This window comes from Sporothrix brasiliensis (genome assembly GCF_000820605.1).
Source record: "Sporothrix brasiliensis 5110 chromosome Unknown Cont20, whole genome shotgun sequence".
NCBI lineage: Eukaryota > Fungi > Ascomycota > Sordariomycetes > Ophiostomatales > Ophiostomataceae > Sporothrix > Sporothrix brasiliensis.
Genome location: NW_024467139.1, coordinates 3,697,444 through 3,710,798, shown reverse-complemented (window position 1 = coordinate 3,710,798; position 13,355 = coordinate 3,697,444). Strand labels below are relative to the sequence as shown.

The 13,355-nt window shown below is 53.3% G+C and overlaps 2 protein-coding genes across 2 annotated transcripts; both read left to right on the top strand.

Moving 5' to 3' along the window:
• Positions 1-6,932: 6,932 nt before the first annotated feature.
• On the top strand, positions 6,933-9,017 carry SPBR_06825 (stress response transcription factor; the record flags this gene model as incomplete). Its single annotated transcript, XM_040765081.1, has 4 exons — positions 6,933-7,004; positions 7,086-7,226; positions 7,315-8,413; positions 8,524-9,017. The coding sequence occupies 4 exons, from the start codon at positions 6,933-6,935 to the stop codon at positions 9,015-9,017; spliced, it is 1,806 nt and encodes a 601-aa protein (XP_040616981.1).
• A 1,063-nt stretch (positions 9,018-10,080) lies between these two features.
• SPBR_06593 (translation initiation factor eIF-2B subunit epsilon) lies at positions 10,081-12,834 on the top strand (the record flags this gene model as incomplete). The annotated part of the gene is made up of 2 exons (XM_040764849.1): positions 10,081-10,179; positions 10,405-12,834. The coding sequence occupies 2 exons, from the start codon at positions 10,081-10,083 to the stop codon at positions 12,832-12,834; spliced, it is 2,529 nt and encodes an 842-aa protein (XP_040616980.1).
• Between the last annotated feature and the right edge of the window lie 521 nt (positions 12,835-13,355).

Genomic DNA, 13,355 nt, shown 5'->3' with positions numbered 1-13,355 from the left:
AGGGGTTTGTTTGAAAGCAGGTTTACTTGACGTTTTAGTCACCGGTCTTATCTTGGCCGTCTCAAATGCACATAATTGCTTGAAGGCGATGGATGATGACAAAGGAAAGAATGAGGCATATCGAAAGAAGCCGCAAACTTTGCAAGGCAGGTATGTGGCTGCCAGGAGGAGACAATAGGAGAGGTTAGAAATACAAAGGAAACAATGCGTTTGCTCGCACAATCCACAATTTGTTCTGCTTCTGTGAACAACAGACGACGTCAGCCGAGCTGATAATAAGCTTCGTCCCGTCTAGCTGGAAAGAACGTGTGTCCCTAGATGGAAAGGCTGGGCTGTTTGTTCAGAACCTGACTTAGGAGGAGTGAAGCGGCCACAATTACAATCTCCGATGCCGAGTGAGCTCACGATTTGAGATCTAAGTTGTTCTCTATGGCCGTCTTCCCCTTCTTTCTTCCGTTTCTTTTCCTTTGTTACCCTTCATTTAGCTTATCCTTTTCCCTTCCGGGTCGTGTTCGGACTTTATCATGTGGCTGACGGCTTAGTAGCATCGGAAACGCCGCCTAGAGTCCCTGCTTAGGATTGACCTGGGGAAAGAATAGTTTCGTGTGTCCACATGCAAAGCGCCCAAGTCCTGTCCCTTGCCATGTGGCAAGCACTTGGCATGCAACACAATGCGGCAGGCACAAGGCCATTCCATACCAGAAACAATATTTCCGGGACGGGGGTCTTATAGACGACAAAGAAAGAGGCGTATGTCGTATCACCGGCGTCAACGAAATGGATAATGGACAGTCAGAACATCGCTAAACGAGTTGGCTGTACTCTATAGGGGCCACCGCCTCATGGAAGCAAGCACTGTGCTCTAAAAGAGTGACTGTTCCTGTGCGCCGCGCGCACAAGCAATTCTGACATACTTTAATTCTGGCATGCATCATCTGCCAGAATAAGCTGCACATGGGCGGGTCAGCCACATGGCCTATGTCCTTCAGGCGGGCTTGCCACCAACTTTGACGAGGTGCTTTGGGGGAGAGGACGGTCTAGACTTCGAAAGACCGTTTTGGGGCCCATGCAGGCGAGGTCCCCAGTTTCCAAGCCCATGCAAATAAGGTTGCCCTACCCGGCCGAATGAGAGACTGGGGAGAACATGCCCCAAACAGCTTCAAGAGATCGTCAGAGGGACGGGCGAAGACCAAGAAGGAAGATCGTAGTCCGCCAGTCCTCCCCCCTGGCGACTCTGCTCTGTGGTCGCGCTGTGTCTCAAGCTTTTTCCGGGAGCTTGGGTCGGGATGCTCACGATGGCGTTTTTTTTTGAATGGAGGTCTGTTGAGGTCTAGACCGTTCTCTTGACCCACCACCCCTGTTGGGGTGACTTGGCCCGCCAACTGCAGCCTTATTATCCGCAACCCACGCTCAACTGGGCAATTGACTGCTGGAAGAAAGTATTACGACGTAGTTAGGGATTGCCAATGGTTAATACCGCCCCCGTCCTTTGATCTTTTGGTCTTCTCGTGAAGCATCTTTTGCCCAGGTGACGAGGGGGCTGCTGTTCCGCTGCTCCGCTGCACCGGTGCTTCCCCAAAACTTGAGAAACGGCGTGGCCGTCCGTTCATTTGAGAACAATTTACGGACTCGCCGTACGGAGCATGTCGAGTAAAGCTCGAAACAAGGAGTCAAAGAGTAGATAGATGAGGGAGAACTGTCCACGAGGATGCTGTCCCTCCGGGTGCAATTCTGACTTGCGGATTCAGCGGAGAGTGTGCTTATTTGCGGTCAGAATTGGACAATTTGAATGTATTGAAGGGTGGGATTCTATGTTGTATATGTATAAATACCGTGCTTTCGAGTAAATTGCTCATTGTTTCCATAATGGACTGTGGCGGTTTCCCTCCCGTCGATGACCTATGTTTCGGCTGTGCTGATTGTAGCGCAGCCTGATTGGCCGTGTCGCGCTCGTAAGTTTATGAAGAGGAGGTATGGCAGGATGTGGGCTGACTCTCGCACTTTCAACACGAGATGGGATACTCGGGGGCTTTAGATGATAGTTTCAATAACATACGTGGCGTCGAAAGCTGAACGTGTTGGAGTTGCTGGCAACTAACTTCTGCTGCGTTTCCCTCGCTCGCTTCGCGAGAACGTAAAATCGGATTGTTCAATTTGCTACCCCTCGTGTGCTTTCATTTTCCCTGTCACTGCGGGACGTGCTGGAAAAAAAAACATATAAAGTGAATGTGACTTTGATAGGACTTGTTTTTCTTTGTTGAGATTTGCTGTCTCACCGCTGATCCTTGGTCTTGGCAGTGTGCCGCTTGAGCAGGTCCGGGGTCGTATTTCTTCACAGGGGGTCAGGTTCGCTGAACTTGTCGGGGTTTCGGCATCGCTTGCGTCGCAAAGCATAGAAAAGGTGGACACACCTGGGAGCTCATTCGACGAAGCCCCTCTGATTTTGCTTGGCTCGCCAAAAGCTGGCATCCCACGTCGGACTCTCTTCTTTCTCGCACGGTCGCCCTGGCAGGAGGGTTAGGTATCCTCGGCGTGTTGGTCGCCCTTTGAGATTACGTTCCCACTCACGACCCGGTGAAGGCTGCCGTGCGAGCCTGTTTGATTATCGCGTACTGAGTAAGTATAAGTCTTCCTGTTCAGACGACAGTCGCTGGCGTCTCTTGCTGTGCATTTCCTAAAACGAAAGGGTTCATGCCAAACTAGGCTGCAGCACCAGGCATATTCGTATGGCGTTCCATGACATTAATGGTCAGAGTGCCTCTTGCAACAATATTGTCCCTTGGTGATGGGCCCCTATGGCCCCTTCTGCTTTTTCTTTTCGTTTCTATTCCTTTGCTTCTCTGCCATTCTCCGGTCCTTGTGTTTGTCGCGTGGTTGCATCATATTGTTGTGCCTGGCACGGAATGCGCCGTGATCCCCTTATCCATGCTTTGCAGATGCCTTGTTTGCCAAGGGCTGGCCGAGCGAGCCAGGACCAGCCGATGAAGACTGGGACCGTGGAAGATGGGGACGCCACCTCGAGTCTTCGTATTCGTAACTTGGTGTTCGAGACTGCTCGGCCCTGAATGACGAAGAAGCCTCCCAGGTCTGGAACGTCGAGACTGGAGCGTCTTTGCTACTGTGCTCTTATACACAACGATTTCCATACTCTGTTCAGCGATATTGAGGCCAGGTGGAAGATGTTATTTCAGGACAGCTGGACGGGGTAAGCTGTACCTTATCCGTCGTGTGTACTTGTAAAGCAACATGTGAGGCGTTGAATAGGGGAATGCTACTGGCCTGCGGATTCCCGACATACTTACCGTTGGCTCTCTCTTTCGGCCCTCTTTTCTGATGTTGACAATTGCCATGTCGGCTGGTGGTTCGCTAGCTGACGGTTAGATGAAAGTACAGAATCCTCAGCCAGATACACCATATTCCAAGTGGGACCTCGCTTGTCATTCCGTCCTTTTCCCCCGCGATGTTTTGGGAGGCAGAGCTTGGAAAGTCGCAGTACGACATATTGCTAGTTCGAGGATGTGTGGTGGTCATTGCCAAAACACGAGAGGCTGGCGAGGTTGATGAGGTTAGAGCGCCACGAGTCGACAAGTGGGAGAGAAGACATGTACATAAGCTAAAACAGAAAGAACGACGCAAAGATACTTTGGCGGACACAAACAGAACTTTAGGACCCACTAAACCCACAACATCCCTCCTTCCCCTTTCCGAACCAAGCCCCTCTAGGGCAAGATCGACACACTCTTTTTGTCTGGTCCACATATTCTGTTGGCCAGTGACGCCAGCTATCCACTTTGCTTTTGTTAGCGCCCCGTCCAAAGAAACTGGTGACATGTTGAGGTACGAGAGCATTTTTGGATCCAATTTGCACGCCTGTTCCGATATCTGCAAACCAGTCCTCATTTCTCACATCGCTCCCCGAAGTACGAAGTACTGGTATAGAATTTGTTTTTGGCGAAACAGGCAGGTGCAAGACACACCTTCCTGATGAGTAGCAGCGTATTGCTCTTTGCTCCTTCCTGCTCAAATCATATGTATGTTACAAATGTGACAAGGAAATAATCAGGCATAAATCGAAAGAACGCCGTGCTCCAAAACAAAGTATGAGTTTCAAAGTCCTCTTGTGGCCTTTTCGAGATAACACCCAAGACATCATGTACGACATAATTACTCGGCGCCAGCCCGTCTTATTAAAACAGTGTTAATGGTTCGCAGCCGCACTGCGCTTGGACCAGGTTGTGCCAAAATCCCAAGGAAAAATGAGTGACCTAGTGAAAGCTCCTTCACTGCGACTTTCCTCCTTACCTTACCCATCTTCCGTCGTTAGGACATACTTCGTACCGTCATGCGCCTGCCGTGGATAAAATCCGCGCTCATTCCCTGCCCAGCAGGAATCGTTATATTATGGCAGGAGCGACCTGTCGGTGGTCTCGTTCTTTGCGTCCTGAATATCTGGCCTTTGCGCCGCTTACACAGACCGTTGAAAGTACAACGGCGTTTATGGGCTGAAATATGGAGTATTGCTTGCCTGGACAAACTTTTAATTCCGTAAATAATAAATCGTAAGGACGCCGTTTTCCAATTGGGGACGGGGGGCCTGCAGCCTGCTTTCAACTACTCCGTATGCAACGCCGATGCTTCTTGGGTTGCACTTGTCCCTTCCTTCGAGGCGGATGCACTTGCGTTTTACACGTTCCGTACCTTCTTGTTGTGGCAGCCATTACGATACTTCCTTCCGTAGCAGATGCCCTCCTTTTCATTCGCTTGCCAAGAGACAGTGCATCGTCGGCCCATTTCTGTCTCCGCTGACGCCGGCTTTGTTGTTTTGCTTCGTCTCCCTCTCCGTGCGCAAACGTCCCTTGCCATTTCTCCTTTACAGGTTTCCCTTTTTGCCGCGATCTGGCTGCGGCATTACGTATCTGCGGTGCAATATATCATGTCGGTACGGCTCACCTCCCCGCCTTTTCACTGCATTGCTATTTCTCTTTTCTCTTTACAACGGAGCATCCCAATTTCTACCATTTCCCATCTCTTCAGCTGTACCACCCCTGTCCTTTGCCTCCCTGTACCCTACCTCCTTCATACACACGCTCTTGCACCGCTCCGTACATATTCTTTCGGGGCAAGATACGGCACACGGCATACCGCGAACATTGCCTGATACTCCGTATTTTGTGCCCTTCTTTGCAGGACTCTCACGCGTTCCACCACTCTCGAGCCACCGAGCTTCTCTCCTCTGTTAGTTTTTTGCTGCAACTCTGCCAAACCGCCCTTCGCGAATCAAAGCGGAGAACTGGGGCTCAAAAAACAGGGTCGTCCACGCTGCACAGACTTTCAAACAGGGCAAGCACAGATCATCCTGTTGCTTCACGGCCAGTGCTTGTTCAGTGACCTTTTGATCCACGAGGCCAACACGAGTCCATACGTATGTTTGTGACAGTGCTCGATACACTCGCTGTGAAAACATCATCGGCTCAGCAGGTGGAACTGGCTACGACAATTGCAAGGCTACTCTCTTTGGCGCATCTATACAACATAAAATTCAGCAACGCGCGGCTGGCATGCCACCTTGCAGACACCGAATACTTGCTCCTGACATCAGCTTGCCATTGTCGCGGGTGCGGGCCATTGCCGCCTTAGATTCTGCTGTGACGTGTTTCCGTCGCGACAAGCGTCACTGTTTTCTTCTTTCTTAAAAAAAAAAGAAAAAAAGAAAAAGAAAAGAAAGTCCACATTCTGGTAGCTAAGACTCTACCGGTTGTGGTTGTGAAGGCGACATTTCAAAGTATTGCACTGCGAAAGGAATTAAAGTGGACAACGCCACGTTCGACGCTGTCGCCACAACACAAGTCTCGTCCTGGCACTGCGTTTCGGCCGGGTACAAGAGCGCAAAAGCACTGAAAGGGCAGACACGCCAGCAGGACCAAGTTCCATCCGCATGTCGAGAACGAACGAACCAGACGCCAACTTTAGTTGCTACCCACTCTCCTCGCCGCCCATCCTTGACCCGCGGCCCCTTCTCCTTGCCCCGGTCTTTCTTTCTCCTCTTTCGCTTTCGTCGAACCGCCTTCGTTTACATTTTCTACACCTTTTTACCTTTCCTTTTCTGTTGAATTCATGCTCGTGTTCTTTTGTACGTCTTACAATCGCTTTCGTGCATTTCGACCTCCATTCTTTCGGCCCTCGACACCTGTCTTTTGTCGCCCTCACTTCCCCGCCGCCGACCTACAAAACCGGCCTTTGGCGCATTCTCGCGAGAGCCTGTTTTTGCAGTTCACTGCCATTGCGCGCGTACTCCTCCTTTCCAACCACCGTGCACATCGACTGACGCATTTGTCCCTTCCTTCCACGACTGGCGACAGCGCTCTTCCGCAAGCCTTTTCTCCTCGAATAACCACCAGCAAACCCAGGCTGCAGGTTGTGGACTGCATAGTAACGGGTTTTGACGAAAACTGCGCATCCGATACGCACAGAGTCCTTGCCAAGTTTCTATGATACGACGCCATCATGCCGCCTGCACAAGCTGACGGCGATGTGGGCACGCAGACCGCGAACAACTCGAGCGATTTTGTATGAAAACAATGCCCCTTCTCTCTTGTTTCCATAGGCATCACCTGCGGCCTTGTTGGCTTCCTTTCATGGTCACTGCCTTTGCTCTTCTGTTTCGCGGTGCAGCACTTGGGGCCATGGCCGCTGTCGTCCTTGTTGTCATTCCGTGGCTTTGCTAACCAACGCGCCGTTTGTTCTGCTATAGGTTCGCAAGCTCTACAAGTACGGCAAATCCCTCTCATATGCCAACCGAACCACTGGTCGTCACTGTTGCTGCTTTCTATCTGATTGTCTTGCACCCCGGATGTGTTTGCGGGATGGCTCTTGGCCTGGCTTCTGGCCGTTCTGGTCAGTTTTACTAACTTGTACCGCCTATTTTTTACAGAATGCTCGAGGATCCCACATACAACTCGGTTGTGCGCTGGGGAAACGACGGCGAGAGTTTTGTTGTTTTGGAGGTATGTTTAATATCATTTGCTCCTTGGTCGGCCTCGTTAGCAGTGGCATGGTATCTAACCCTTTTTGTTCCTCTTCTGCAGAACGAGAAATTCACCAAAACCATATTACCAAAGCATTTCAAGCACAGTAACTTTGCGAGTTTTGTCCGCCAGCTGAACAAATATGACTTTCACAAAGTCAGACACAACGAAGAGACCGGCCAGTCAGCATATGGTCCAGGGGTGTGTTCTTGTTCCTCTCATCAGTGTCTGGAGTTTAATTGAGCAACAATTGTGGTTACTAACCAATGGTGGTGGTCCCATCCAACAGTCATGGGAGTTTAAGCACCCCGAGTTCCACCAGCACAAGAAGGACAATTTGGACAATATCCGTCGGAAGGCGCCCGTCACAAGGAAGATTACGGTTGCGGAGGAGCCTTTCCCGCCAACGCAGCAAATGGTCCTGCTGAACGACACTCTCTCCGCAACACAGCATCAGGTCCAGGCTTTGCAAGAGCAATACACCCAGATCGCCCAAACGAACAAGGTGCTTGTAGACGAGCTACTCAGTCTGCAGAAGATGGTCAAAGCACAGCACCAGGTTCACACGGAGCTTATTAACCACCTGAACAACGTTGATGAACAGCGCCGCCGCAACAGCCGCCACTCGGCGCACTCGAACCACTCGGGGCATTCCACTGCAAACCAGTATCACCACGGCGCCGGTGCCGCCGGCCTCGGCATGTTGCCTGACAGTGCCGACGAGCCCGCTGTTGAGCTGCGCCGCGCACGGGAGATTCTGAACAACGTTTCCTCAGACCCCATTGCGGACCGCGAGCTCGAGCGCCTCACTACGCTGTTCCAGACAACTGCCGGCACGTCGCCACCAGAGTCGGCTGGCTCGTCTTCGGCCGTTTTCCATCCGCCGGGTTCTGCCGGTATGGCAATTGGTGTTCCTGATATGAATGACATGCGCCATCTCGTTTACCCGGTGGGCCAGAACGCCGGTATCGACCCTTTCCACGCCGACCACATCAATAACATCCCTTACACTCGCCCGCTCAGCAACCCCAACGCGACTGAAGTTCCACAAATATCGCCACCGCCAAAGGATGCGGGAGGTGTAATCTGGGGCCACCAAAAGCCTAAGATTCTGCTGGTTGAGGACGACAAACTCTGCGCCAGAATTGGTGCCAAGTTCTTATCACAAATTGATTGCAGCGTGGACATTGCTAGAGATGGTGCCGAGGCTGTCGCCAAGGTCAACCAGGATCCCGAGCGGTACGACCTCATCTTTATGGACATTATTATGCCCGTCTTCGATGGGGTGTCTGCGACTGCTTGTATCCGTATCGCCGCGCCCCGGGTCCCAATTGTAGCCATGACGTCGAACATCCGCAGTGAGGACATCGCCACGTACTTCCATTGGGGTAAGCCTTTTTTCTTTTTTTCTTTGTTTCTTTCTTTCCTTTTTTTTGGTTCGTTGTTGCGAGCGAAGTTATATTTGATTTGGACAAGACACTAAAATGATTTTTTGTAGGAATGAACGATGTTCTGGCGAAGCCGTTCACAAAAGAGGGCATGGTCCGGATCCTTAGGAAGCTACTACCGTACCTGCTGAAGAACCCCCAGCAGCCTGGTGGCGAGGACATGGGCCAGCAGGCCGCCGGTGGACCTCAGCCCGGGTATGTGAACGCGTCGACCATGGGTGCCATGGCTGGTATGCAGGCTGCCCCGAATCTGGGCGGAGTCAAGTTCGAGACTCCGATCCAGTCGCCAGCAACATCTTCCTCGTGGCACTCGCCGGGCCCCGGCCAACTTCAGCACGCCTCTCCCAACATGGACAGCGCAGGCGGGTACTTGCAAGCACCGGTAAATGGTGGCGCTGGTGGGCCCTCTCGACCTGGCTACCAAGGTGGCCCGGCCGCAGCGATGGCTGGCAACCCAATGCGCACTATGGTGGAGGGCATGGCGAATGACGACCGGCCCGAGAAACGACAGCGGCTGTATGGCCCCGGCGGTCAATACACGTGAACGCCCAGCATCTTCTTTTTTCTTCTCTTCTCTCCGTTCATCGCCATCTTTCGTTCTCTTTTGTGTCTATCGTCTCGTCTTGTGGTTACGACTTCAACACTCGCTACTTGCTGCATGATACCTGCGGGACCGAAATCGGGCAGGTGAGCAGTCTTCTGGTTGGCTAGAGTCTTTTTGTTACTGGGAGATATCTGTTGGGATCATATATATTGCTCTGCCTCTGCCAAGACAACAGAGTCAGTGGCTGGATATGGGGCTAAATAATGGCGTTTCGGTTGTTTTTGTTTATGTATCTATTCGAGTTTTTTTCTGTTTATATGTCGCCTCTTGGGTATGCATTCATATAAGAGAAGGGGCCGAGGCATTGCATTGAATGCAATCAACAATAATGACTTTAGCATTTTGTTTGGAACACCAGTTGGCGGCGTAGTCCTCCTTTTCTGTATGCTCTGCGGTCCTCGTCAATAGTGTAGCAGTTCGAATCCTCGCCCTTCTCGGTAGAAACGATGCCGTCAGGCAAAGCCGATATAGCTGCTGCCGAGGAGTATGGGATTGGGGTTACCGTCGATCAATCGGAACGATGCACGTGGAAATACACGTGATCAAAATTCTGTTAAAAGGCACAGATGTAAACAGCGGAATTGGAACTTACATTACATAGAGAACGGGCGAGCATCACCTGCATCCGATAATGCCAGGTCAACACGCTGGGCGGCGTTCGGAAGCAGCCTGATTTTCACTCCGTTCGATCGAGATACTTTTTTTCTTGTAAGTGAGAGGAATGGCACCAACCGCAAAGCTTCCCGACATGGACGCTATTCCCCTTTCGGCACATTTGTTAATGCTTGGCCACTGCGACTCACTGCACACACAAATGCCCCCCACCAGTAACTTTTTTGAGTCACAAAACGCGAAACCGCACCACACAACGTCACTGCTGCAACATACCAAGATCAAGAGACAGAGCCCTCTCAAACAGGCGCACGCCCGCCACCACCTTCCTGGACCCTACTGATCTCTTCAGCAATCTCTTGCATCTCTTATACATTGTGCGCACGCTCTCATGTCGCAAGCCAACAAAAAGGGCGCCGGCGCCCGCGGCAAAAAGACTGGGGGCAAAGGCCCCGCGGACGACAAAGGCGAAGACGTCCTTCAGGCCGTTGTACGTTTCCCGTGGTTGATGGGCCTCTCGACGGCTGCTGCTACGCTGCCTGCGATGTGGGAGAACAGACACTGACCACGGCGCCTGCCTTTAATCTTTCAGGTCCTCGCCGACTCCTTCCAAGATCGTTTCAAGCCACTGACAATCGACCGCCCAAGAGTATGGATCTTGCGCATATATCCCCCTCCTTGAAGCCGTACTTGTCGTCCATTGATACTGACCAAGGCCTTCTGGGGCTTTTCGCAGTGTCTCCTTCCCCTCGCAAACACCCCTCTCATCGAATACACCCTCGAGTACCTGGCCATGAACGGCGTCCAAGAAGCGTACGTCTACTGCGGCGCATTTGCCGACCAAGTCGAGAGCTACCTGGCTGCGTCGCCACGGTGGTCGCCGACCAGCAAGACGAACCCCTTCCAGTCTCTTGATATCATCCGTGTCGCCCAGGCTTCGTCGCTTGGCGATTTCCTGCGTGATCTCGACAAGCGCGGCATCATCGCCGGCGACTTTGTTCTCGTCCACGGAGACGTCGTCTCCAACGTGCCCCTCGACCCCATACTTGCGCGCCACCGAGCGCGCCGTGAAACGAACCGCGACGCCGTCATGACGCTGGTCTTGCGCGAGGGTGGCGACTGCGATGTGGCCGCCGGAAGCAGCAACGACCATCACACCCGCGCCCATGGCATCGAGCCCATCTTTGTCCTTGATGCGACCTCCGGCCGTTGTCTCCAGTACGACGAGATGACGCCTCTCGACCATGGCGACGACCGCTATCTCGTCATTGACCCCGCCTTCCTCGAGAAGAATGCCGACATCACGATCCGCTCCGACCTGATCGACTGCAGCATCGACATCTGCACGCCTGACGTCCTGGCCCTGTGGACCGAGAGCTTTGACTGCGAGTTGCCACGCAAGAATTTCTTGCACAACGTCCTCAAGGACTGGGAGCTGAACGGGAAGTTGATCTACACGGAAATTGTTGGCGACCAGCCGCACCCCCACAGCAGTGCAAGCGGCAGCTATGCCGCGCGTGTCAACAGCCTGCAAATGTACGACGCCGTCAGCCGGGACATTCTCAGCCGCTGGACCTACCCCATGGTGCCCGACACAAATCTCCTCCCGGGCCACTCCTATGCTAGCGTAAGGCGCCGCGCTGGCCGTGTCGGCGGTGGTGCTGGAGTGGGCGTGTCGGCCGAGCGTAGTGTCACAATCGATCCGTCCGCATTAGTATCCCGTGCGGCGGTTGGCCTGCACACAGCTATTGGCGCGAACACTGTAGTTTCCGGGAGCACAATCGGCCGCCGTTGCCGCATCGGCAACAATGTGCGCTTAGAAAACTGCTACCTGTGGGACGATGTCGTCATTGGCGATAACACCGTGGTCACACAATCCATCCTCGCCAACAACGTCCAGGTCGGAACCGACTGTGTCGTCCCGGCCGGCTCCGTTCTGTCGTTTGGCGTGGCTGTTGCTGACAAGGTCCGGCTCACTGCTAAAGCAGGCAACCCTGTCGTGCTGTCTGTCTTCCAGTCGAATGGCAGCCCTGCCGTTGACGACGCGGCTGTTGTCGGTGCTGGAGGTAAGGGTGCGACGTACTACCATTCGACAAAGGACAACGATGACGATGACGAAGAGAGCGATGCGATTACCGCCGAGTCTCTGCAACGATCCCTCGTGTACTCCACCGCACACCTCAATCTCTCCACCTCTTCTATTTCTAGCTTCGAGTCCGACGGCGGCTTTGAGGACGACAATGCTGTGTTTGACGACGATGATGAAGACGCAGCGGCAAAAGGAGGAAAGAGCGGTGATTTCCTCAGCGCTAGCAACGCAGGCGGCGAGCGGGGATCAAGATCACGGCTGCCGTCGTTTGCGTCACTCGACGGCTCGCGGTTTTCGACGAGCGACGGCCTGGCTGGCCGTTTCGCGTCTGGTCCGGGTGCCGCAACGGGCTTGATCGGTGCCGATGGCGTGAGCACAGTCAGCAGCTCCTTCCACACGGACGCTGTCAATGGCCTGCTCGATGCTCTGCGCGACGACGCTAGCGGCGACTTTGAGTCTGCACGCCTCGAGTTCATGGGTCTGCGTCTGTCCACGGACGCCTCCGATGGCGCTGTGCGTCGCGCGGTGGCGGCTGCGTTTGCACGCCGCGCTTGCGAGCTGGCCGCCCCCGTTGGTACGCCTGGTGATCAGGGCCGCGGTCTCGACGCCTCCAAGGCGGCCGAGCGCGCCGTCAAGAGCAAGACGGGCGCCGCCAAATTTGTGCGCGATGTTGGCGTAGGCAGCGGCTCGTCCGACGAGCAGGTCGAGTTCGTGCTTGCGCTGCAGCGGACCCTCGTCGGTATGCGTATCCGGGAGGAGAAGGAGAACAAGGGCAAGCATGTCGAGGGCCTGGCTGCGCCCGGGACATTACTTGCGGCTCTTCTGCAGCAGCTGTACGACAGCGACGTGCTTGACGAGGAGGGTATCCTGGCTTGGTGGGCCGATGGTCGCGCAGCCGAGGGCGGCAGTGGCGGCTCTGGCGATAGCAGCATGACGGGAGCTCGCGAGAGGTGCCGTGTGCTTGTCGAGTGGCTCGAGACGGCCGAGGAGGACGACAGTGACGAGGACGACGAAGACGACGAGGACGAGGAGAGTGATGAGGAAGACAGCGATTAATCGCGAGTACGGCGAAAATGAGGCCGTGAACGACCAGTCTGCGTGGGTGCAGGTTGCAATATAAGGGGCAAAAGAACAAAAGAGGAGGAAATGGGAAATATCTTGAGCGAGGACATAATACCGCGTTATTTAACGCGTTTTTAGACTTATGGACTTATGGGATGGGGGGAAGGAGGTGTCATGCCCAAGCAAGGCAGGCGCCATTGACAAACATGTACACAACAAACAACCCAAAAAAATACGAAAAGAAGTCTACCCAAACTGGAAGCCACGATGTACCTTATAACCCAGTAGGCCAAAAAGGAGGGTTTCTTGTTAGGACGTCTGCAAAGATGGCACGAGGCAGCATACAATAGTAGTAGACGATGTAGATTTTATTAACCGTCTTCTTTATTCTTGCCCAGTTCCTATACAACGAGATTGAAATAAACACAAATTGGTTCCAAACGCCCTGCTTATGCAAAATGAGAAGAGGTGGGGAGAAGGGGAAATGAGGTAGGCTCGATACAGAAAACCAAAGA